The sequence below is a fragment of the Crocodylus porosus genome, unplaced genomic scaffold (assembly GCF_001723895.1).
Source record: "Crocodylus porosus isolate Cpor-Errol unplaced genomic scaffold, CroPor_comp1, whole genome shotgun sequence".
Classification (NCBI taxonomy): Eukaryota; Metazoa; Chordata; order Crocodylia; family Crocodylidae; genus Crocodylus; species Crocodylus porosus.
The window spans coordinates 167,348,389-167,372,901 of NW_017728906.1; the positions used below are offsets into that span (position 1 = coordinate 167,348,389).

A 24,513-nucleotide genomic window follows, 5' to 3' on the forward strand; every position below is an offset into this window, starting at 1 on the left:
GCTGCCCACCCCTGTCCCACAGCCCCCACCCCCTCCTTCATGTTGGGGGGGCATTGATCTGCCCCTGCCATGCCCCTTCCCTTCCCACTCCCCCTCTGATTTACCAGCTGGAGGCAGTTCTTCATGCTGCCAGCTCTGCTCTGTGCTGCACTGCAGCTGCCTGCAGCATGGGCATTTATTGGCCAAATTATGAGCCCCATCAGGCTGATAGCAGATATAGACAGTTTTCTTTACATTGGTACTGATCCAATATCAGACTGATCTATCAGTGCATGTCTAATAAATGCATATTTCCCATGCTTCTGGTTGCTACATGGGGCCAGGAAGGAATTTTTTTCCCGCACCTCCTCCTGTTTCTGTGCATTTCAGGTATTGTTCATCATCTTCAGAAGTACTGGTTGTTGGCTGCAGCCAAGGTTCAGGCCATTGACTGGGGTGTGCCAATTTTTTGGGACTAAAGCTGGATGTTATTATTAGAAGGTCTTGCTCCCTCCTGCTTGGGTTCAGATTAATTGCCACATATGAAGTTAGATTGGTATAGATGTAAGAGTTGTTGCATTTCTCCTGTAACAAGGGTGTGCCCTTCTCCCTTGGATCTCTAGAACATACTTTAACAATTTTTGTATCAGAGGGCCATTGGCTCCCTGCTTTCCCTGGGGCAGGGTTAGGGAGCTATACTTTTTAGTTGTGTGGCAGGATTGCCTGTGTAGTTTTAGGAATAGGTTAGACAAAGATTGGCTTGTAATAGTCTGGAAATGGATGATTCTGCCTTGGGCATGGCGTTGGGCTAGGTGATCTTTAAAGTTCCTTTCAGCCCTGCTCTTCTGTGAATTTTTTTTTTTGTCTGTGACAGTTTATCTGAATACCCAAAGCTTTAGAGGCTAAAGCATCTGAATTTTGTGTCTTGGCCAGTATGCTTTTAGAAGACGAAAAAGAACCCTACCCTTTATGTCTTCCTGACCAATGTTGATGAGAGAGAAGGGTAGAGTTCCAAATGTTCACCTAAACTTTCCTTTAGAAATTTCCTCTTACCTTTGATCCTTTAGAATAGTTTATAGACCTGTTTATGCACAAATGAAACTGAATTATCATTAAATAATAATCATTGTTCATTGGCTTCTTGGGCAAATAGTCTGTGTAGTGGGAACAGGTGGGTCTTTTTCAGAAAGCCCAGGGGTGGGACATGATTTATATGCCAAATTGAGTAATTTTAAAGAAATGCAGTTGAGTCCTTGAGCAGAAAGTGACTTGGATCCTGTTACTGAGAGTGTTATTTGGTACATGGACTGGTGAATTGGCCTACCATTGTATTTTCTTGTGGATAAGACATTGCTGACACAATGGGGCTGGAGAATGGGGCATGGGAGAGTATTGATGACAGTTCTCCCATGTGAACTGCATCATGTCACCATAACCAAACTACTGACTGGCCAGCTCTTCCTAGGTTTAATAAGGGGAAGATTATTGACATCAGCATTACTGAAAGAACAAACAAACATTTGTTTGTGCATTTTTTTGTGCTTATGGAGTCATTCATCCAGGGGATGGATAATGTTCTTGAAAATTTATTTGCATTATTTTCTTCATATATTATGCAACAAAACATGATATAGATGAACAGAGATAAACAAAGGCTAACTGGGAGTTAGAATTTCTAAAATTTTAGGGTTTTTATTTATGCCAAATTCCCTCCTCTGTTCTGCCTCCCCTTTGTAATACAAATACTTCCAGGAGGCTGCCTCCTAAAACCAGTACCCGCTTCCCCAGTGGACACTCAACTTCTCAAACCTGAATCCTTGATCTTCATTTTAAGTGACGCAATCCTTCTCATCATTCCTTACAAGGTGGCCAGTTTAACTCTGCTTCATTCGGGTTCACTCTGATTATGGGTACTGGATCCCAGAGGTACTGCCTCAATCTACCCCAGGTGATGTGAAGCCTCAAATGATTCATAGATTCATAGGTGTTAGGGTTGGAAGGGACCTCAATAGATCATCGAGTCCGACCCCCTGCATAGGCAGGAAAGAGTGCTGGGTTCATATGACCCCAGCCAGATACCCATCCAACCTCCTCTTGAAGACCTCCAGGGTAGGGGAGAGCACCACCTCCCTTGGGAGCCCATTCCAGACCTTGGCCACTCCTAACTGTGAAGAAGTCCCTCCTAATGTCCAGTCTAAATCTGCTCTCTGCTAGCTTATGGCCATTATTTCTTGTGACCCTCAGGGTAGAGCAGAGCCTCACCAATTGCCTTCTGCGCCCCCATGATGAATTTATAGGCAGCCACAAGGTCGCCTCTCAACCTTCTCTTGCAGAGGCTGAAGAGGTCCAGGTGCCCTCATCTCTTCTCATAGGGGTTGGCCTGCAAGCCCTTAACCATATGAGTGGCCCTTCTCTGGACCCTCTCCAGGTTATCCACATCCCTCCTTGAAGTGTGGCACCCAAAACTGATCAAAGTATTCCAACTGCAGTCTGACCAGCGCCTGATTTGAGGGGAAGTATCACCTCCTTGGTTCTGTTTGTCATAAATCTGCTGATGCATGATAAAGTGCAGTTAGCTTTTCTGATGACTTCATCACACTGATGACTCATGTTCATTTTGGAGTCCACTAGGACTGCAAGATCCCTTTCCTCTTCTGTGCTACCGAGCAGGTCATTTCCTAGGCAGTAGGTGTGCTGGACATTTTTCCTCCCTAGGTGCAGCACTTTGCATTTCTCCTTATTAAATTGCATTCTATTGTTTTCTGCCCATTTGTCCAACCTGTCCAGGTCTGCCTGCAGTTGTTCCCTGCCCTCCGGTGTGTCCACTTCTCCCCACAGTTTTGTATCATCCACAAACTTGGACAGAGTACACGTCACTCCCTCATCCAAGTCACTGATGAAGACATTGAAGAGTATTGGTCCAAGGACTGAGCCCTGTGGGACCCCACTACCCATGCCCTTCCAGGTCGATACCGATCCATCCACTACCACTCTCTGGGTACGACCCTGTAGCCAATTTGCCACCCACCAGACTGTGTAATCATCCAAGTCACAGCCTCTTAACTTCAAGGTCATCTGGTACAATCCCTGCACAAATCCCTGAAATCCCTGACCACTGCTTTTCTAGGCTGCTTTTCAAAGCCTCTAGTGAAGCAGATGCTACAGTGGACTCTTTTGTGGTTTATTATTGGGAGGGAAAGATGATTAGAATAGTAGCCTGGGACTCAGGCCTGGGTTTAGTTTTCTGCTCTGCTACAGGTTTCTTGTGTTATATTGTACAAGTTGCCTAACCTGTCCCAATTATCTACGTGTAGAATGGGAATAAAAGTGACTAATAATTGTATTTCATAGTAGTATTGGGAAGATGCCTTGAAAAGATTATGTGTTGTTCAGCTCCTCCACTGATGGAGTGGCAGGGTATAAGTACCTTTTGGGCATTAACAGATGTGCAGTTCCCCACTGTATTGTATGGTGTTTCACAGAAAGTGCCATGAGTTAGTGACATCCCCCTCCCACAAGAGAAGTTTTCTGTTGGGTCAGGGATGGGGGTGGGATTGAACTCCACTTCTATGAGAGTTGTGCATTTGCAGCCTCTCCCTCCACCCCTCCCAGTTCCAGTGCTGTCTACAGGAAGGGAGGGGAGGGAGCCCCGGTCTGGGGTTTGCCCAATCTGCACTGAAGTGGGGGTGATGAGTGGATTGGAGCCCCCACCTCAGTGGGGCTCCAGTCCACCCCCACACCCTTTTCAATGCAGCCTGGGCAAACCCCAGACCAGAATTCCTCCTCCCCTTTCTCCCCTTCCTGTCCTGTAGACAGCACTGGGAGCAAGGCTTGTCTGATGCAGCCCAACCCCAATCAATGCAGAGACAAACAGAAGTTAATGAAGGTGCTCTGCATTGGAGCACCTTCATCAGAACCCCCATTAAATGAGGGTTAATTTTTCACATGATTGGTCACTTTTACAGCACTCTGCAGCCATGCACTTCTATCAGGGCACAGCTGTGGACTGCTTTCAAGGGGCCAATTGCACAATGAGTATCACTTCCGTCAGGTGCCCTTAGTTTAATGGGGAGGGAAAAAAACTTCTTGCTAAAAAGAAAAAAAAAGAAGAAAAAGAAAAACCTTTCTTTCCTTTCCCCCAAATTTAAGAGTTCTGTCACTCAGTAATATAGGGTTGTCTCTCTTTCATAGGTGGAAGATATGTGAGGGTTGTCAAAGGCTTCTATTCAGTTTTTTCCTTTTGTTTGATAATGTTGGTGCTTTAAAAATTTAGTGTGGATGATGGTCTGGGAGCATCTGGCTGGATTATCACTTAAGAATTGAAATGCCTTATTGTGACTAACTTCATATTGCAGGTGAAAGGTATTTGAATGTTCTAGTCAGCTACGGCACTTGTGTATATACACATAGCCTGCGTCCTTCCCCCTGTAAATCAAACATAGCAGTTTGAAAGTGCAAAACATGTTTCACAGATTACCATGGGGATCACTTTAACCAGCTTTGAGACCCAGTAATGATATAGAGATCTTCAACGGAATGCTGCTGTTTTCATTTTCACGCAGCCAGAGCAAAGGACAGAAACAGCATCATGTCTCTGATATGCCGTCGCTGGAAGAGATGCATCTCTATAGGTAACTGTACAATTGCCAGCTGGTTTTGTTGTGCATGTATTGAAGTGTGGATGAAGAAATGTAATAAGAGCAATGTTTTCTCTTGAGCAGAAGGTCAGTCTGTATTCAGTAAATCTTTAATCCCACACTAGCTGGAAGGTATTGGCTGTAGGCCTCAGCTTTTTACAGGAATGGGCACCAGAATTACAGATAGTTCAGCCATAGAAAAAGAAGGCTTTGATTATTTTTTTTTTTGTTCTGCTTAAATTGTTTGACTTTCTAGAAAATGAGATCAGATATGGCTTCTTATGCCTGTCAGATACACACTCAAAGCTGTTAATGAATTGCTAGAGAAATGGATATACTGCAGGAAGCGGGGGAAGGGGGGTGGGAGCAATTGTATGCTAGAATACTAACAGAAAGATACTGAGAGCCAAGGATATTTTTAGCTTCAACCAATATCAATAAAGGGAAACAGGCCACAGAAAATAATCTAATTGCTGTCTTTTAGAAATTAGTTCCTTCTATCAATTGCTCTGGGGAGAAATGTCTGGTAAATTATGCTTTTAAACATTTTTTTTTTAAATTCAGGTTTATTAAATCTGCTTTGTTTGGCTATAATTATTTTTTATAACCAGGCCTCATAAATGACAGGAAGAGCCAGCTAATGTTGTTGTTAGTGTTATTGGTCAGTGATGTCATTTGGACTAGACCCTGATACCTTTTTATTAATTGGGACTGGTACCTCGCTTGGTATCAGTGGGACCAGTTTTGGAATGGAGAGTCACTTGTTCTGGGTAAGGGCATCAGAATCTTGCTCTTAATGATGCAGAGAATGAAAATGTGATGATACAAGAGACACAAATGTATTTAATTTGTAATCAGTGGGCATATCTACACATGCATTAATGCTCTGTTGTTACTGCGCATTAAGTATAGTACCTGTAATAGGTACTAACTCAATGTGCAGTAACCAGTGCTACTGCGCAGAAGTGCCAGTGCATGATCTCTCAGTGGTGCTAATGTGCAATAAATTGATTCTACTGTGTACTAGCGCATTAGCATGGCTTTTGTTGTGATATGCTAATGTGCAGTAGAATCAGTCTACCATGCATTTAGCGTCTCATGTAGATTCGTCCAGTATCTCTTAATAAAATGCTGAAAACTCAAATAGTAAAACTGGGAGTGGAGAGAGAAAGGTACTTTCAATACAGAATTTGAAAAAGCACAAATGTACTTTTTATAAATCAGGAAGTATATCCTTATATTCTGGATGGACAATTGTCTAGAACTTAAAACTCAGGAAAATGATCCCCTGTGGTTAAAAGTTGCTACCCTGTAGGTTTGGAGTGTGGAGGGGTATACACAAATTCACTGACATTTAACAATGCAGTTTTCACGTTACCCATCCTTTTTTGGAAGTTTTTTAAGTACAAACTGTCTGAAGTTGAGGCTGAGTTACTTTTCTTCTATTTATATACACTTTCAAATAAGTATTGGACACTTCTTGTGTGTGATGTTTATTCTTATCTTTATACCCATTGACTTAAGTCTTAAACCTAAGACTAGTGTCTTGTGTTACTTCAAAAGTAAGTACACTGAGTAAAGCAAAACTGCTTAAAGAAAATATGTCTTAATAAGACTTCAGATGGTATGTAATGCCATCTAATTGAGCTAGATGAGCAGCAAATCCAAGAAAAAAATTTTTGGCACGGAAGCTTAAATGATGTAGGAACTTGAAGGAGTTTAGGGATGAGGCAGAGATGTATGGCACATCTTAACAGTTGAGTAAGGTGTGTAAATTGGAAAGTAATATAATTCCAAGAGTATTATCCCAGTGCATTCTTCAGAACCAGTTCCCACATACAGCCCTACTTTAGCATATATTTTATTTGTACACATAGTATAATAAAAATAGTTCAAGACAAAGGTTTTGATGGCAGAACATTCTTTCAAGGGCCTAATCTCGATCCTGTAAAGCATTAATTAAATCAGTGAGACCTGAAGGCATGAAAATCGTATACAATTTGCAAAGCTAGACCCCATTAGCCAGACTTTGCTCCCTAAAATTATCTTTATTTAAAACTTATTAACATGTATGCACACAGTCTAACTCAAATACCTAGTGAGGGGAGAAAATATGGGTTTGGTAAAAATTTCAATCCCAAACTGAAAATGTGTTGCAGAGGAAGGAAATAATCTATTCTACATCTTAAAGTACTTAGTGCCTCTCAAAAGAAAGGTAGGTATGATCTGATATTCTTGATTTTACTTTATTTTTAAGGTAATAAGGCAAGTAGAAAAAAGAAAATGTAAAGAAACAAAAAGGCAGTAATCCCAATTTGTTCCCATTTTTAAATTATCTTTAAGTACAGGTATTGTGTAACATACAGATCCAGTGCATTCATAGAGTTCACAAAATAATCCAACTTCAATTGTAAATCGCTGAATATACATAGGCTATGCTGAGACAGATAGTAGTAAGCATCGGATTTATGCCCACTCTTAAGCCCATACTCCTGACCATTCAAACTAAAATCCCTTACGTTTGGCCTCTAGTGGTAATCCATCCTGACTCTGGAATTTCTGAACTTCTGAGTATGAGGACAGTCCCACTGCTGCACACTACCTAGTCTTACTGTCTGTACAGTGTGTACTTTACCTTACTTGTTTAGAAGACCAGAAATCCATCAGCTGCTATCCCACAACTCTCTGGCCTCTTGCACCTCTGTTCTAGTCTCTGCTGTCCATAATTAAAGGCAATCCTGCAAGGGGAGATGTAGTGTGCAGACTGATTCCTAGAAAGGCTTGTTTGAGGCCCTAAAGGGACAGTATTAATGGCTTTGTGGGCTACATGGTAGGAAGACAATGGGCAAGACCAATTCATGTGGCTTGGACTGGTTGAGGTTGGCCTTCCGAGTTAACCCTAAATATCAATATAGATTGTTGAAAATTAACAGGATAAGGCCCTCAACAGTCTTGTGCAACATGTTACAGTGATATATTCTTAAGGCATTTGGGAGTTTCAGGATATTACTTATGTTTCTGCAGCCAGAAAAGTGACAGTAAAAATGGTTCTTTTTTTTAATCATAATTGCTCATTTTGAGTCATAGCTATAGGGAGTTGTTGGCACTGTGCAGAACAAATCTGGCTATAGAAGAACAAGGTGGAGTCTACTTATGCCTCATTAACAAAACTGCCAAGTTTTTTTCCCAAGGAATTTCTATTACAGATTATGATGTGGCAGGTTGAAATTATTCAGCTTGGTTTTTAGATCCTAGGTTAAGGTTGCATAGCCAGTGGTTAGAAAAATAAGCTTTTACATGAACTGAGCATATTTTTTGATATGGTATCCAACTGTGTGTATGTCTGTGAACCTGTAAACTCCATTTGATATCATGACCTCCAAATTGTATTAGGTCCAGTTTATGATGACACAGAGAAGGCTGAAGTATTTGATGCCTTATTTGATAGAGTCTTCACAAATGACTGCTACCAGATGAATGCAGTTGTCAGCAAAGGTAGGGAAGGAGAGAAACAGGTTAGGGATTACTTAGAGAAGCTTGATGTTTTCAAGTCAGCAGGGCCAGATGGGATATACCCTTGAGTACTGAAGGAGTTAACTAAGGTACTTCTGGAAGCATTGGGCACATTAACATGAAACATTTACTGTGCAGTTGACTAATTAGCTGTGCAGTAAATGTCTTGGGTCTACACTTGTGCAACTATTAGGCTGAAGTAAAAAAACTGCAGCAATGCACGTGTAGATGCTGCCTGGGGAATGAGAGTGCTTCTGTGCAGTGGCTGCCTGCTGGCTAGCCTAGCACTGAAACATTGTCGTGCCCCAGCCAGCCTCTCCGCAGTACACGGAGCTGGCGGGGAGCAGCCCCAGGCTGGCAGGCTGACCTTTGGGGTTTAGCTTTGGAGTTTATTCAAGTGCATTGATGTGCACATGAGACACACCCTCTAAAATTAGCCTCTTCAAGAATTCATGGAAGAAAGGTGAGATCCTGTATGATTAGAAAAGGGCAAAAATAATGGCAATTTTTAAGAATGGGAAGAATGAGGATTTAGAGTACAACAGACCATTTGGTCTGACTTTGATACCTGGAAAGATAATGGAGCAAGTCCTCAAGGTATCTATTGTGAAGCACCTAGAGAAGAACTGGGTGACCAAGAACAGCTATCATGTATTCACCAAGAGTAAGTCATATTTGACAAATCTGATTTCCTTCTATGATAAGGGGACAGGCTCTGCAGATGGGGAGAAAGTAGTTGATGTGATGTACCTTGAGGTTAGGGCTTTTGACATGGTCTCGCACAGCATTTTCATTAAGCTAAGTAAATACAATACTTCTATCTAGCCTGTAAGGTGGATGCCTAACTGGTTGGATCATGTTCAGCAAGTAGTTATCAATGGATCAGTGTCTATTTGGGAGGAGCTATCAAGTGGACTTCAAGGGCTCTGTCCTGGGTCCAGTTTTGTTTAATATCTGCAGTAATGATTTGGACGATGGCATTGAGTGCACACTTAGCAAATCCACAGATGATACCAAGTTGGGTGGAGGGCACTCTGGAGGGAAGGGTTAGGATCCAGAATGGCCTAGATAGATTGGAGAAATGATGCAATCAATCAGATGAGATTCAACAAGGACAAGTACAAAGTCCTGTACTTGAGACAGCGTAACTGTGTGCCCAAATACAGACTGGGGAATAAGCGACTGTTGCTTCTACAGAGAAGGACCTGGGGGTTGCTGTGGGCCATTAACTAAATATGAGCCAACAGTGTGCTCTTGTTGCAAAAAATACAAAACAAAAAACCCAACATCATACTGGGTTGCATTAACAAAAGTGTCACTTGTAAATCAAGGGCAGTGATTCAACCATTCTTTACAGTACTGGTGAGGCCTTGCTGCAGTACTATGTCCAACCTTGTCCCCACACTTCAGGAAGGATGTGAACGTATTGGAGAGAGGTCAGTGTGGAGTGACAAAAAAGATTAGGGGCTGGGAAGCATGAAGAAAGGCTGAAAAAACTAGGGTTATTTAGTCTGGAGAAGAGAATACTGAGGCAGGAGATTTGATAAGTCTTCAAATACCTGAATGGTGATAGTTTTTTCTCTGTGGCCGTAGGGGACAGGGTTGGTGGGCTGTAGGGTCTCATGTCTCAAGACGAGAAGTTTAGTCCTGGGGATGTCCCTTAGATGCTCAGAGCTAAAAATGTTGACCTGACATGGTGATGAGACTTGAAACGCACAGAATTCTGTTCTGGGTTTGATATAGAAGACTGGTAACCATTAGGGCTGTGCAAAACACCTGTGTTTCATTTCGGTTTCAGATTTGGCATTCCCATGGGACAGCAATTCATTTTGGTGTTTTGAATCACTGTTTTGTTTTAGCCAAAGCTGTTTTGATGCTGTTTTGGTGTTTCAGCCATAGGCTGTAATGGGGAATGACTAAAATGCCTATAACTTTGTCATTTCTTGCCTGATGCTAATTAAAATTGCAGGAATGGTAGCCCCTTCTGAGGGCATGAAGTGTGCCAAGTATCATGGTGCAGGGGTTTCTGGGAAACTTCACTTTGTCACAGAATAGGGTCCCTAGAGATGGCAGTGTACCCCTAGGGCCCTCTGACTGTGCCAGCTCCACCCTGTGGGCAGCTTCTCTTTTTACCTGCCACCATGTCTTGTTGGAAAAGATAACAGATAGGGAGGATGTCCTTGACCTTCAGCTCAGTCATGGTCCTAATGGATATCACTAAAACCTGTAGGTTCTTGGACTCTTTGCTGAGCCATTCTAAGTAGGTGCCTCGAGGGGACACCCTAACCCTTATGGGCTAGATGTGTGACTCCAACTGTCCCTTACCACGCCCCATAGGGATAACAATGCTAGCATTGAAGTTAGGTTAGTATAGCTAAACTATCAGTGTAAGCTGTATCCTATCCAATCCTTTGCAAGTAGAAGATGTACTCCCTAACAAGACGGTAGCAGCTGGGAAGCAGTCAGAGTTGGTGCCTTTCAGATGCTGCTCTCTGGTGAGACAGGCTGACAGCTTAGCTATTCACAGGCTTATATACTGTTTTTAAACTTTTTAGGTCCCTCCCCCAGAGCACTGGGATTGGAAGGGACCTCAGGGACAGTTGGCAGACATTGGCCAGTTACAAATGTCAGTCTGTTCCCCACTCTTCCCCCTCTCTCTCCTTACTTTCTCTTTCCCTGTAAGCCCAGCTTCAAAACACCTTTGAAACCCCAAAACATCTTCAAAATGTTTCAACTTGTTTTGTTTAGAATGTTTCGACATGTCTCCCGTTTAGTTTTGGATTCAGAGTTTTGAGCGTCAAAACTCTCGAAACACTGCCAAAATGAAATGGCAGTCGAAATTTTGCACAGCCCTAGTAACTACCCAGAGGGGAGCTTGTCTAGGTTTATAAGCAAGATTAAACATGGGGCTCCAGGATGTAACTACTCAGAACTGTGGTACAAATCCTGGTGTCCTAGTTATATAGATGATTGTGATGCCCATAACTGTATTATCTGAGTTGATAGTTTCTAGGTGATTGTGCTTAATTCCTGTAAACACTGCTGGAACATAGGTGCTGTTTAAAAATGTTGAGTATGGAAAACAGCACAGAGGGTTCTGGTTGTTAGTCAGTTAAGGTTAGGATCAACCTTGAATAAACAGTACTATAACGATGCTTTTGTTTTACATTTATGGAAGAGTGGGGATGGTCCCAGGGGAAATGTGAATTATCTCCAACAGAGCTTCAGCTGACAGGCATCTGGGGGAGAGGAGAGGAGGGGAGGGAAATTAATAGCTGTATTAACTCTTCTGCAGCCCATTCTAGTTTGGGGATATGCTCTTGATCTGGGACATGGGGAGAATTCTAGATACAGTTTCTGTCTGGAAGGTTCCCTGATGATGCAACTCCAGGAAGCCTTTGCTTTTTGTTCTGTGCAAGGACTATAGCAGTAATTATTAGAATCAGTAAATACTAACCTATTATTTATCTGTTATTTATCAGGGTATACATTTTTATAACTCTAATTTTTTCACATGAATGGGGCCAAAGAATTGCATTCCCTCAGAGAAATCTTTTACATGGTGTATATTAGAAAAGTCTTTGGAAAAATCAAGAACACTGGCTGCTGTAGACATGCTTGGGCGGGGTGTATGTGTGTTGGGGGAGGCATTTTAATTAGGGTGGTTCTTGGGCAGCTGCTGTAATTTAAAATGGCTCACTGTCACGTGTATTAAGCCCCCCACATTCAAAATAGCTGTGGGGGTCCTTTAACTAGAACCTATTCAACGGGGTTTAGTTAAAGCACGCCTATGGCCATCTTGAAATGCGGGGGGGGGGACTTAATGCATGTGACAATGAAGCAGCTTGTTCATGTTCTAATTACATCATGAATGAACACGTCTATAGACAGCCATTATAGGTAAGAAGCCATTAACAAAGTGAGAAGCAAGGTGGGTTTCGAGCAGTGTTCCCTCAAGCTGCGCAGTGTGCACAGGCATGCCTGGCAGCATGGCACGAGCACACCTGCATGGCCATGCACACCACATAGCTTAGAAGGAAAGCAGGTTTTAAGAACCAAAGAATGGGAAAGGAACCAACATTTTTAGAGAAGCCAGAAGCCATTGGTTTGCCTTATGCAAAGTAGGTCCCTAAATAAGATTTTGATGCTGATTTTTCTGGCATCAGTGGCTATGGTCTCGTAAATGTTTTTCATCATCAGTTGCTTGATCTCATACCACCCCTTGTTTCTTCTTAATCACAGTTTTGGAATATTAAGATAAGCGACTGCAACATTGACCCTGTATGTGGTGTTCTCTCTCAAAGCCTTGTATAGATATTGGATTTTTGCCAGTGCTGCAAACCCATCCTGGATCTGGGGTGGTGGGGAGGCTGTTTTTCTTTTGTGACTGCATCACCAGCAATAAAATTTCCACAATCAGAATTTAGCTGACAATTGTAGTGATGAAGCGGGAGAAGACCAGAATCTAGTTGTCTCTCCCCTATCTTTATCAGCTCAGCAGTCTTGGTAGAAACAGATTGTTTTTGACATTTAAGTGTGTGGGGACAACATGACTTGGAAGAAAGACAGGGAGATGTTATTTTAGGAAACTGCTCTTCTGTTAGTGGTCTCACCCTTCCTATATATACAAGTTTTTAAAGGGGTAGAATGTATGTGGCTATGTGTAGTCCTCAGCAAGAAAAAAGAAAAAGCCAACACCTTTTTCTCAATTTGTGAAATCTTGTTAGACATACCTTGCTGTTTGTTTGGTACTGGAAAGAAAGAAGGAAACTGTCATAGGGAATTGTTTACTGGGTGATAACAAAATGAGGTGAAAAATGAAGCGTTATTGCTTCATGATGTAGTGTTGAAGGGGCAAGTCCTAAGGGAAGAAGGTGTTTTCTCCCATTTTTTTCCCCATTTTAACTTTATGCTTTTGAGTGTTGTTCTGAGGTCTTGTCTGTTAAAGACTGACTAATAGGCCCATCATTTCCTGGGGCATTTCCCCTCTTTCTTCTCTTCCTCGCCTGTCTCATCTATACCTGTTATTTTTGTAGTCATGCAGTTCCTCCTTTCTTTCCTTTGTCTCCTAATCTAATGACAGCGTTGGCTAGTTACTTATTTTACTCTAAATCTCCATTGTGCTTTGTGTTTTACTGTGGCATAGTCCTTTTAGAGTTCTGCTGCACCATTCTGTTGTGTTGTATAGCCACTTGGACAGAGGTTTCTGTCTGTTGCCTTCTGTTAGGTTGAAATGTGGCCTTTAGCAGCTGGTTAATCTTCATTTGGCAGCTGTAACCTAGTGGACTGTACTGAACCATGAGCAATTTGATGCATGTATCAAAATCCTTGTTACTGTTACTTCTATGATCAGATTCAGGGATTAAGATTATCCTGTCCCAGCAATCTAAACGTGTTTGAAGTCTATGTGGTTTATTTCCCTTCCACTGTGGCAATTTCCACTTCTGAACTTTTTTTTTGTTGGCCATATATTTGCCTCCATGTTCAACACAGAAACATAGAAAATTAGGGTTGGAAGTGACCTCGTATTTAACACACACACATGCATCTTAAATCAAAATTGAGGAAAAACATACATTTAGTGTTTGAGCAATATCTTTCGTCTCAGCCCCACCCTCATTGCAATGGTTCTCACTTGTTTCATTGTTCTCCAACTCCTGGATTGCCTGAGCACTGCTGCATTGCCCTCCCAGCAAATGTCAGGATGATTAAAGTCCTCCATGAGAACCAGGGGTTGTGATCAGGAAACTTCCGCTACCTGTTTAATGAAAGTTTCATCCACCACTTCCTCTTGGTTTGGTGATCTATAGCAGACACCCACTACTACATCACCCTTGTTGCTTGATCTCCCCTCTAACCTTAACCCAGAGACTCTCAACAGGCCTACCTTCAGCTTCATACTGGAGCTCTGAGCAATCATATAGCTCTTTTACATAAAGTGCAACTTCTGCTCTTCTCCTCTGCCTGTCCTTCCTGAGCAGTTTGTACCCATATATGACAGTACTTCAATTATGTGACCTATCCCACGAAGTCTGTTGTTCCAATCACATAGTTCCTTGAATAAATGAAAACTTCCAATTCTTCCTGCTCATCTCCTAAGCTCTGTGCTTTCATTTCATGTAAAGTTGCTTTTGCTTTCATTAGAAAACCTCTCTTCATCTTCAGTGGAATTTGCCATTCTGTAGGGACCAACAGAGGCCTAGACACTGTTTAAAACCACACAAATAAACCTCTCTCTTTATAGCAAGAGAAGGGGATAGTGGACAGTACACAGTTTGCATAATAGAAGTCTAAAATTCCATCTATATGAACTCAAACTAGGAAAAAAATCCCACAAAGCTTTCTCAAATTACTTTCTTCATCAAGTTATTAAACGATGAAACCAAGCAGCTTACCTTCCTTGTTTTGGCTGTTATCAGTAAGCTATCAATACAGCTTTGGGCTACTTAAATTTTTATGTATTCTCTAAAGAGAGATGACAACCCCTTCACTTTCTTATTTGCAATACTTGTTCATATGGGTTATGCAAACAGTTTTGATGTTGCAGATCTGGCAAACTCCATTACATTAATGTAAATCTGGAGTAGTGAAAAATCTCTAGATTTATGCCAATATAAGAACAAATAGAAATTGTCCTGTTGCTTTCAGCAGTAATTATACTTGTGAGTAATATTTTCAGAATCCTATTCTTTGCTGTTAAAATATACTTGCACTGAGCTTGCTGACATCTGTTTTAAAAATGTTTTTAGGGATGTAATGTTAAATATCTCAATCTAGCATATTGTTGTTTTTGAATTATAAGTAATAAGTTCAGAAATTGATGCCTGGTATTCATTATAAATATCTGTGAGTTCATTAAATAAAAATAGCATTGCAGTTACACTCACAATGGCATGATATTGTTTTAACCCCAATCAAACGGAAGTGGGATTTAGTTATATGATTTTCTCTTTCTGTTTGCTGATAATCTCAGAAACAGAGGACAGTCCTGAATCTTAACTTTATGCCAACCAAAGATGTCACCCACAAAAATCCTTTTTATGAATCTTGGTAGCAATTGGAACATTGTACAGATGCCCTAGTGTGAGTTCTCTGAATGTAGTGCTAATTATGTTGGCTTGTTTGTTGGGGATTTAAAAAAATTTTTTTTTTTTTTTTACTAATAGTACTTTGGCTTAATCTGTCACTTATCACAAACCCACTACTATTCAGCTTATCTGTCACTTATCACAAAGTGGGTTTGTGGTAAGTGACAGATAAGCTGAATAGTAGTTACTTTTCTACCAAGTATGCATCACCTTTTTGGCTAGGTTTGGACTTGTATTATTTTTAGTTTTATTATTTTATGTTAGGTGCCTATACAACAAAATATAATTAATGGGGATGAACATGACCCCAGGACAGACTGAATATTGACTGATTCATGCACTGCCCTCATTTAATTTGAACAGTTCTGCTTAACTCTGCTCTCATCATATCCTAATGTGTGTTTTTATGTATCTAAGGTTATCTCTATATGGTTTGAATGCAGTTTTCATCACTCTTTTTTTATTTGCTTGTCTGTTAGCTCAACTATTTTGGTTAACACATAATAAGTAACACCTGTTTACATTTAAAATTCATCAGGACCTTGGTATTGTCCTGAGGGACTTGACATCTCTGACAGGGTACTTGTACATGTGACAGGGGTTTAATCCTTAGGGTTGCATTCTATACTCCCTAAATTGAAATAGTGGGTTTTTAATTGAAACCCACCATTTTTATTTAGGGGTTTTATTTTTCCATCACTCTTACAGAGAGATGTCTGATCCTTTTTTTTTTTTTTGTCCCCCCCCCGGCACCGGCCCGATTTTTTTTTTTTTTTGGAGGAGCCTGTCTGTCCTTCCTGCAGCCAGGGGGTGAGCTACTGGTGGGCTGAATGGCCCCTGAGTGGGAGGGGGCCCCTGTTCCTTCCTTCCATGGCAGTGGCACCCCCAGGGCCACACAGGTGGTCTGCTAGCAGGCCAGGTGCTTCCCCAGCTCAGAGGCAGCATCTGGCCTGATCCAACCCTTCCCTGACCCTGAGCTGAGGCAGCACCTGGCACATCAGCTGCCTGTCTGGGTGGCCCCAGGGGGTGCTGCTGCTGTAGAAGGAAGGACTGGGACACGCCACAGCTCAGGGGCCACTCGGTCCTCTGGTGGCTCGCCCCCCAGCTGCAGGAGAGTTGGGCAGGATCTGTTGGGTGGGGGGGAGAAGAATCAGGCCCCTTGCCACTTCTGCTTGCAGCAGGTGCCTGCTGAAGGTAGAAGCAGTGGGGGGCCCAATCCTTTTTTTTTCTGCAGAACCCGTCTGCCTCTCCTGTGGTTGGAGGGCGAGCTAATAGCTGCAGCACATCGTTGCAAACTAAACTACATTGAGATGTAGTTTAGTTTGCAGTGATGCAAACTCATTTAAAACCCCCAAAACTCTTGCACATGTACAGTGTGACACTATTAAGCCACACAATACACCATTTTTGTTACGTGTACATGGTAATGGTGTCATGTGTAAAAGTGCTCCTTCTAGTCTTCCAGAGGTAGATTTCAGCAGCCTGTGGTTGGCCTCTGGAGTCGGTGTCAGTCTAACCTTTTGAGTTCTTATTTCCTTTTCACTTCAGAAAATTTTAATTGCCATGGAACCTAACCAGAAAGTCTGTAATAAGAAACTTTTACTTTAGGATGATGTCAGACTAACATGCCTAACTAGTACCTCTTATTTAATGTAGTCAGGTGTATTGCAGGATCTGATTTTATTTTTTGTGACTGTTTCAATCCCTGTTGGAATGCTCCATTCATATCGTAAATAGGGGGACTATCAGTGATTTGAAGTCAATATTATAAAAATGAGTTTTGGAAACCCCTCCCAGAAGCATGTGTTTAGGAGGGCCTAAAAATAATCTGGGGTTTTTTCCCCCTTCACACTGATATGTTAAAACTCAATTGCCTTCTCGCATTGAGAAATATGACAAGTACCTATTAGCTGTACTTGCTGAAAAAGTTGTAGTTTTTGTTCTTGGAACATACACTGTATTGATTACACAAGTAAACTTTGTGTTATGAAAAACAGTGATCTTTTAATCTGTTTGATGCTATAAAACTAAGGTAGTTAAGGTTGTTGGAGCTGGGGACCAGGGCAGTAGTTGGCCTTTGAGTTTGCAGAGTGGCCAAACTTATTACAAAGCTGAAGTCCGCTACAGTACTTCAATGCAAGCTTCTGTTTCCTGAAGATGGTAGTAGCCACAGGTAATGGTTCAGTAACGAACAGGTCAGAGGAAGTTTTATAAGCATGTGCCACTGGTGTACTTTGCAAATTGGAATGCTAGTATTGTATTTCTCTGCACAAATTCCATTGCATTCACTATGTAAGTTTCACCTATATTAAATGGTGGAGGATACCACTGAAGTAGCTATTCCTAAGTTTTGACGAGTGTATGCATATTGAATTTATGGGTTTTGAAGGTTTTGTTTGTGGAGGTGAATGAGGAGGTTCTCTCTTGCCATAGAGCCTGTTAGCAGTCTGGTAGTATGCATGACAACAAGTAGTACCTGAAGGCAGTGACTTAGCAGCCTAAAGTCACAGAGGAAAACTAGGTAGCAGCTGGCACATCTGGAATAGTTTTTGTGGAGTAGACTAAGTGGTAGAGCCTTCAGTCTGCTATATCCTGTCTTATCTTTTTGTTCTTAGCGAAAGGAATACAATTGTGCTCTGTGTCATGTAGTATCTGTAAAGTAGAATAGTAGGAGTTGTGCTGGGACATTAGTCAAAGAGGGTTGACTTGAGCTAAGATTGCATTGCAGTGCTGGTATGTACTCTCCTTTGGTCTTACAGGCCTGGGGGGAAGAGGCAGGGGGCTATAACTGCCCTAACTACAGCTTTCCCTCTCCTCCTATCTTGCACAGTCTCCTTCCACTTGGTTGCATCTTTGCCTATACCTTCCGGATCAGTTTTTATCTTAGCTTCCAATTGTTACCTTTGTCTGTCTCAAAGTCTGAGACCCTTTGCCTCAGCTTCTAAAATCTATCTTGCATGTCTTCCTGCGATATGCCCTAGCCACTTCGGGTGCAGATGGAAGTGACCTGTGGTGGTGGTGGTTTTTTTGTTTTTTTGCGTGGTCTGATCCCTACAAGCGCTCTACTGCCATGTTGCAACACAAGTGCATGGCTGCAGAGCCCTTTTAAAATAACTGATCCCATGAAAAATTAACCCTGGTCAAATCTAGTATTACATTAAGATGCGCAAAAGCAGGGTGCCTTAGGGAACTTGTGTTCCCTCCAGGGTTAATTTTTTGCATAGGGGCTGGGCTGGTGCTACCAGGCCAGTCCTGCCCCCTAGGCTGTCAGGGGGAGGGGAGGGAGCCATGCTGGCTGCTGAATGGCCAGAGTGGAAGGGAGAGTGGGGTGGGGGGAAACATAGCCCCCTTGCTGTGTGCCCCCCAGCTCCCCCAAATATCCCAGCAGGGGTAGCTGGGGGGGGCATAAGGTAAGGGGGCTTTCTTCTCTGCCCCAGTCACAATTCAGCTCTGGCCATTCAGCAGCCAGGTGCTCCCTTCCTCTCCCCCCCCCCAAGCTGACAGACCTGGAACTGGGGGTGGGGATGGGGAGAGGGTTAGTTTGGCAGTCTCCTCAAAGGCGGCTGGAGTGCCACCTGCTGGCCAGGGCACCCCCCCACTTAAGTAAAGTGTCATGAGTTAGTGGGGCCCTAATGTCTGTCTGTACCCTTTGTTCCCTGTGCTCTTACCTTTACAAGATACTGGCCTTTTGTAAAGGTCCCCAAGCTCCTGATTTTGTCTCCTCCTTCATACCATTTCTTGTACTGGACCAAATATTTTCCTTAGCACTTCATTCTCAAATACTTGTAGCTTTTTTCCATTTGCCTTTGTCAGTGTCCAGGATTCACATCTGTATAAAACAGGGGTAGGCAAAATATGGCCCACAGGTTGGATTTGGCCCACCATGCCATTCTATCCAGCCCATGGCTTCTCTCCCTTCCCCCCCCCCCAATTTAGAAAATTAATATTTATCTGCTGCTGGCTGCCTGTCAAAGATGACAGGAACCAGGGCCAGTAGGTCTCAGGATGCCTACTAGGGCACCACATGATAGAGCAGGAGCTGGCCCAGCCCCTGCAATTCTCAGCTGGCTCTGTGAAGTGCTGGCTGGGCCTGTCCAGCTCCTGCTGTGTCCTGCGGTCATGGCTGTGCAGCTGGGACACAGTGCTGGAGTGGTGAACTGCGGGGAATGGGAAGCAGCAGAAGGGCAGTGGTGGCAGACAAGGAGAAATGGCTGAGAGTAGGTGCTTGGGGCCAGGAGCAGGAAGAGCATTGTGGGGGGCTCTGCCTGCCACGGGAGAACTGGCAAGCAAATCCTCTCCCTCTACACATGCCACACTCTCCCCAGCCACCCTCCCTCCACACACTCACATCCCCCACAAGCCCCATACCCACCCACACCACATATCCACACACCCACACTCCCCTACATTACATAAGAGTAAGATTTCATTTTAAGCTATTGTGCAATCACCTCTATGCACACTATGCAAACTCATGTAAATCAGAACACAATATTTTTTTAAATTAAATTAATGAATGTTGTAGTAAATATTTAATTTTTAGAATAAAATTTGGTATTTTTTCTGGTACAGAGATGGCAAACCCTTGCTGAAAGGAGTACTTCTGTGGGGGCTAAGGGGAGGGACTTCTGGTAGCAAGGTCAAGGGTTAGGAATGATGCTTCCAGTCCCAAAATGGTGACCATGGGACTGGGCATCTGTCAAGGTGCAGAGCTATCCTTGTGGCCCTCGATGGTTTGCCAAAACTCGGTAAGTGGCCCTCTACTCAAGACAATTGCCCGCCCCTGATATAAAAGGATAGATTGAACAATGATACTCTTAAGCTTTTAAGGTTCCTTGAGATTTTTTCCTTGATGTCATTATTTTATCAAGGCTTAACAGGCTTATATTAGCACTGTGATTTCTTGTCTTGATTTCTTCAATTGTTTGCTTGTCCTCGGTGATTATTCGTAAATAGTTACATTTCTCTACCTTTTCTACATTGTCATTCCCTGTCTTTATCTTCCTGTGATCTTGATATTTTTTCTGGATGCAATCATGTATTTAGTTTTGCTGACATTGATAGCAAGCCCAGTTTCTCTGGCATTTGACTCTTATGATCTCTGTACTAAGCAGATATCATCTGCATACATAATTACTTCGTGCAGTCTGGTCAGCTGCAGACCTTTTCCTCCTCCTTCAACAACTCTTATGAGCTTCTCAAGAATCCACGTGACAAGTAGTGGTGACAGTGTGTCTTTTTGTTTGAGCCCACTATTGATTTCCATCAGACTGACAGCATTCCTTCAGTTCACATAACTCCTTGATCCCTCAATGATCATCTTAGTAATATGTAACAGATTTATTGGAATTACAAACCCCATGATTGACCATAGTGACTCTCTTCTGATACTACCTTAAGTTTTGACAAAGTCTATGTAAACCTGATGTAGCTCTTTCACAACTTCCTATTTCTTTTCCAGCAGTAATCTCATTGAAAATATCTGATTGCAAGTTGATATGTAGTTCAGCTCCTAATTTCCTGGTTTTCGGGTGCTTAAGCTTAGCCACTGTCCACATCCTGATGGGCTACATTGGGTATATTATATTGATAATGTTTTGGACACTTAATTTCCATGTATTCAAAAAAAAATCTCAGCGCCCTTCTTTAGTTTAACACAACTTTTCCTTCTTTGCTGCTTTTGTGATTACACCAGTCATAGAATGCACTGGCTGGATGATAATTCCTCCACTGCCTTTGCCTCATCTTTGTCTGGTTTGCCCTTTACATACTGTTTTAAAGAGACAAGCTCTCCTTTAGTAACATTCTAGTATTGGCTGCCCATAGGGGCAGCAGAGGCTATATGCTAGTCAAGATGAATTTGAGTGAGTGGGATTAGTTGAGGGGATAAGTCAGGGTCATGCTATTAGCCCAGATATGCACATGCATACAATCCATGTACCTTGTAAAACAATATTTGTGACTTTTTGTGTGGGGAGCTGTATCTTGAGGTTCTCCTTGCTCAAATGTTCCCAGTTTTGGACCACTGACATTATCATGTCACGTGTCGCAGAAGATTTCAAAACCATCCAGGTAAGCATGAATTAAGTAGAAAGAACTTCTCTAAAAGACTGCACGATAATGCATGTGCACTAGGGACAGAACGAAGGTTGTGTGGTCAGCTCTTATTCTGGCATTGCCTAAATATTTTGCTGTTTCAACTTAATGTTCTTGTAGGGTGGGTGGGTGTGAAATTGTCTACAGTATAACCTCATAAATCCAGATAACAAAAATCTGGAATTATAAAAGAATTGGTACAATGTCCATTGTTTACAGACCTAGGGTAATTCATCAATAAAACTGTGTACACTGCAGAACAGCCTGTCAAGTCTGTTGAGCCCCTGCTGATTCTCTGTTACTATCACACTGGTGCACACAGCCAGAAAATAGTGACAGAACAATGATATTATTGTAGAAGCACCTAGAGATCCCAATGTACTAGGTTTCAAAACACATGCACACAACAAAAAACACCGTCCCTGCCCTAACAAGTTGACTAGGGAGTTTATAATAAGCCGGTAGGAGTAAGGTACTCTTATGAAACATGGCATTCACAGGTGTTTAGTGAGACTGGGCCCATCGCTATATCCCCTCTGACATATAAGTGTTCTATATGTGCATAGGGTCTTCTGGTGACATGGCTGTGCTTTTTTTCTGATGCAATCTGCTATCATTTGATCAGAGCAAATGTCCTTGCAAGATTTCTCGAGTGAAGAGGAGAAGGAACAGCTGTGCCTAATAGCAGATTCTGCTCATTTCCTAGAACTGATTGCCAAAACACAGGTGCATCTTCATTCTGACTTCCCCTTTCCTGAAGGGCAGACCATATGTTGGAAGCACTCCTCTTAGTTAGCAGTGGCAGAACCATTCTGGGGAAAAGAATTACAGTTAGGTGCTGGACTTTGAACAAGATGAAGAGTGACTTTCTTTCCTCACCGGGGACAAAAGGTAGGGTAGATGTGATATGATGAATCAAGTTGCTGCTTATGAAAGCACGTGCTTCTGATTTAGTTAGTTTATAACTAACTCTACTCTGTCTTTTGCCTAGCTGCAGACTAATATAGCTAACTACCTCTCTGCTCATGAGGACCATCTTAAAAGTGATGCGACTCTTTATAGTAAAGGTATTAATGCTTTGTGTTTGAATAACAGCACTTAGCACTATGAAACAAGACATGACCGACACTAAAATGGAAGCTTTAAACATCAGAACGTAAATGTGGAATCAAAATAATGAGAACAAAGTGTTGAGAGCTTTCCCCTACCTTTAGAAGTATAGCATGCCAATCTGTTGGCACTGAGAGAGCATGGATACCTTCCTTATCTATACTTGGAAAAGCACAAATAAGTTTTGCTTTCCTGAAACCAGCTTGGAAGTAGAGACACATCTGAGTGAGAACCAAATTTCAGAGCTTCAACGTGAATATGAAGTCAGTTTTATTATATAAGGCAGAAATGTGGAGAATGGATAGGGAGAGTGAAAAGACTCCAGTTCTTTTACAAATTGATTTATTGTAGGCATCAGGAGACCTAAATGGTTAAAAAAAAAAAAAAATGAAGACCTACATATTTTTTGAGGGTACAGTGATGGAAAATGGAAATTGAATCCGCTGTGCTCTGAGGAAAAGCAGGTACTAATGTTATGAAACAAGCCCTACGATGGAACTGTCTGTCAGTAAATGAGAGAGATATCAAGGAAGTCCTAGAGAAGAGGAGTATACTTTGACCTAGGGACCTTGACTTTATTGGGCTGAAACCAAACAGTGGCCACAGGTAAAGCTGGGTGGTGAACGGGCACAGAGGCCCTATGCTCCTCATGGAACAAAGCAAGTATTGCTGATGAAATGGCTTTCAATGGTATTTGGGCTGGGTATTTGGGCCCTGAGCACCACAGGTTTGTTCTGTTGATATCAACAGTCCCTACTTGTGATTATTTTGAGAGCAGAGGTAAAGTTCTCTCCATGTTCTCAAAGTTGTTTGAGGACATGAATGTTTACATATGATTTAATATAGGAGTTGGCCCTGAAAAAGTGTGTTCCTGCAGTGCAGAACATCATTTTGTCAGCCAGGAGTGCTTCAAAAGAAGAAAAATTACTCAGAAAGCCTAGGATTGAAATGCCTTATTTTTTCCCCGTGAATACTGTTAGATGGATAATTTAGGTGTGACTTTCAGTAGGTAAGAAAAAATGTAAAAATATCAATGTTATGCTTCAAGATGTTTGATGGCTGCTAATTGATGGAGAACAGGAAGGTCTTCCCTGATGTAAAGAACTATTTCATTTAATTTTTTCCCCTACAAAATTAATTTCATATATATAATATGAAGCAAATAGTTCTGGCCACTTTCAGGAACAGGTCAGTGGGCTAGATGGATCTCTCTAACCTGGCATGTCCACTCCTGTGTTTTCTATCTATAGCATTGCAGGACACATTTTCAGAGTTATTTAGGTGTTTGAAGAAGCAGGTGGATGTCTCACTCTTGAAAGTAGCACTAGACAATCATCTGCTTCAGCTGCCTCTGTACAAGAACAGCGCACCTTCCTTGGGCTCCTGCAGGATGGCTAACCCCTATTCTGGGAGGGTGATCTTCACGTAACCTTTAGCCACTTGACGATTTAAAACAAGATATTTTTACTGAAAAGAAATCAGGGATGTTTACAACATGGTGTATTCTGGGACCTTCACACCTGCTTTCCCAAACAGATGAGAAAAACCTACATGGATCTTTCAGATTTAAATAGAGGGGCCTCAGACTTGCTTTAATTTCACTCTAGTTGCATAATATGGGGTCAATAGAAAAGGCTGGTGAATTCCCAGGAGTGCTGTTTTACTTTTGCCCCTATCTAAATGGGTATTTTCCCCTGTTACCTGACTAGGGTTAAGCAAGGATTTGCAATATTTTTTTTTTTTTATTTGAACCACCTGTTGCGTAGTTGGGGGAGATGTTTGAGGAGCTTTGTTTACAAAGTGCCCTTAAGTGTTGGTAGGATTAGGGCCCACGATTGTAATTATCTCCTTCTGTTTCTAGTAATGTGCAGTGGGATGAAATGGCATTGGTTTGGGGACACTTTTAAATGGAAACACCCTTGAATCCCAATTGTCCACTAAGGTTTAGTTTTTGTTGCTCTATTCTAGTGAGAAAAACAAAGGGATAATTTGACTGGTGATCACATCTCAGATTTGTTTTTAATTTGTTTTTAAGGAACCAATACTAACATGTTTCGCTGTGTTCAGTCAGTGAAACTAACCCCCCCCCC

General features: G+C 42.1%; 1 protein-coding gene across 1 annotated transcript in view; it reads left to right on the forward strand.

Annotated features, from left to right (window-relative positions):
* Positions 1 to 4,452: 4,452 nt before the first annotated feature.
* ATP8A2 (ATPase phospholipid transporting 8A2) overlaps positions 4,453 to 24,513 on the forward strand; it is a 541,321-nt gene continuing 521,260 nt past the window's right edge. Inside the window, exon 1 of the mRNA XM_019530163.1 lies at positions 4,453 to 4,610. Coding sequence (XP_019385708.1) covers positions 4,568 to 4,610 — 43 coding nt within the window. The 5' untranslated portion in view covers positions 4,453 to 4,567. The remainder of the gene's footprint in view (positions 4,611 to 24,513) is intronic.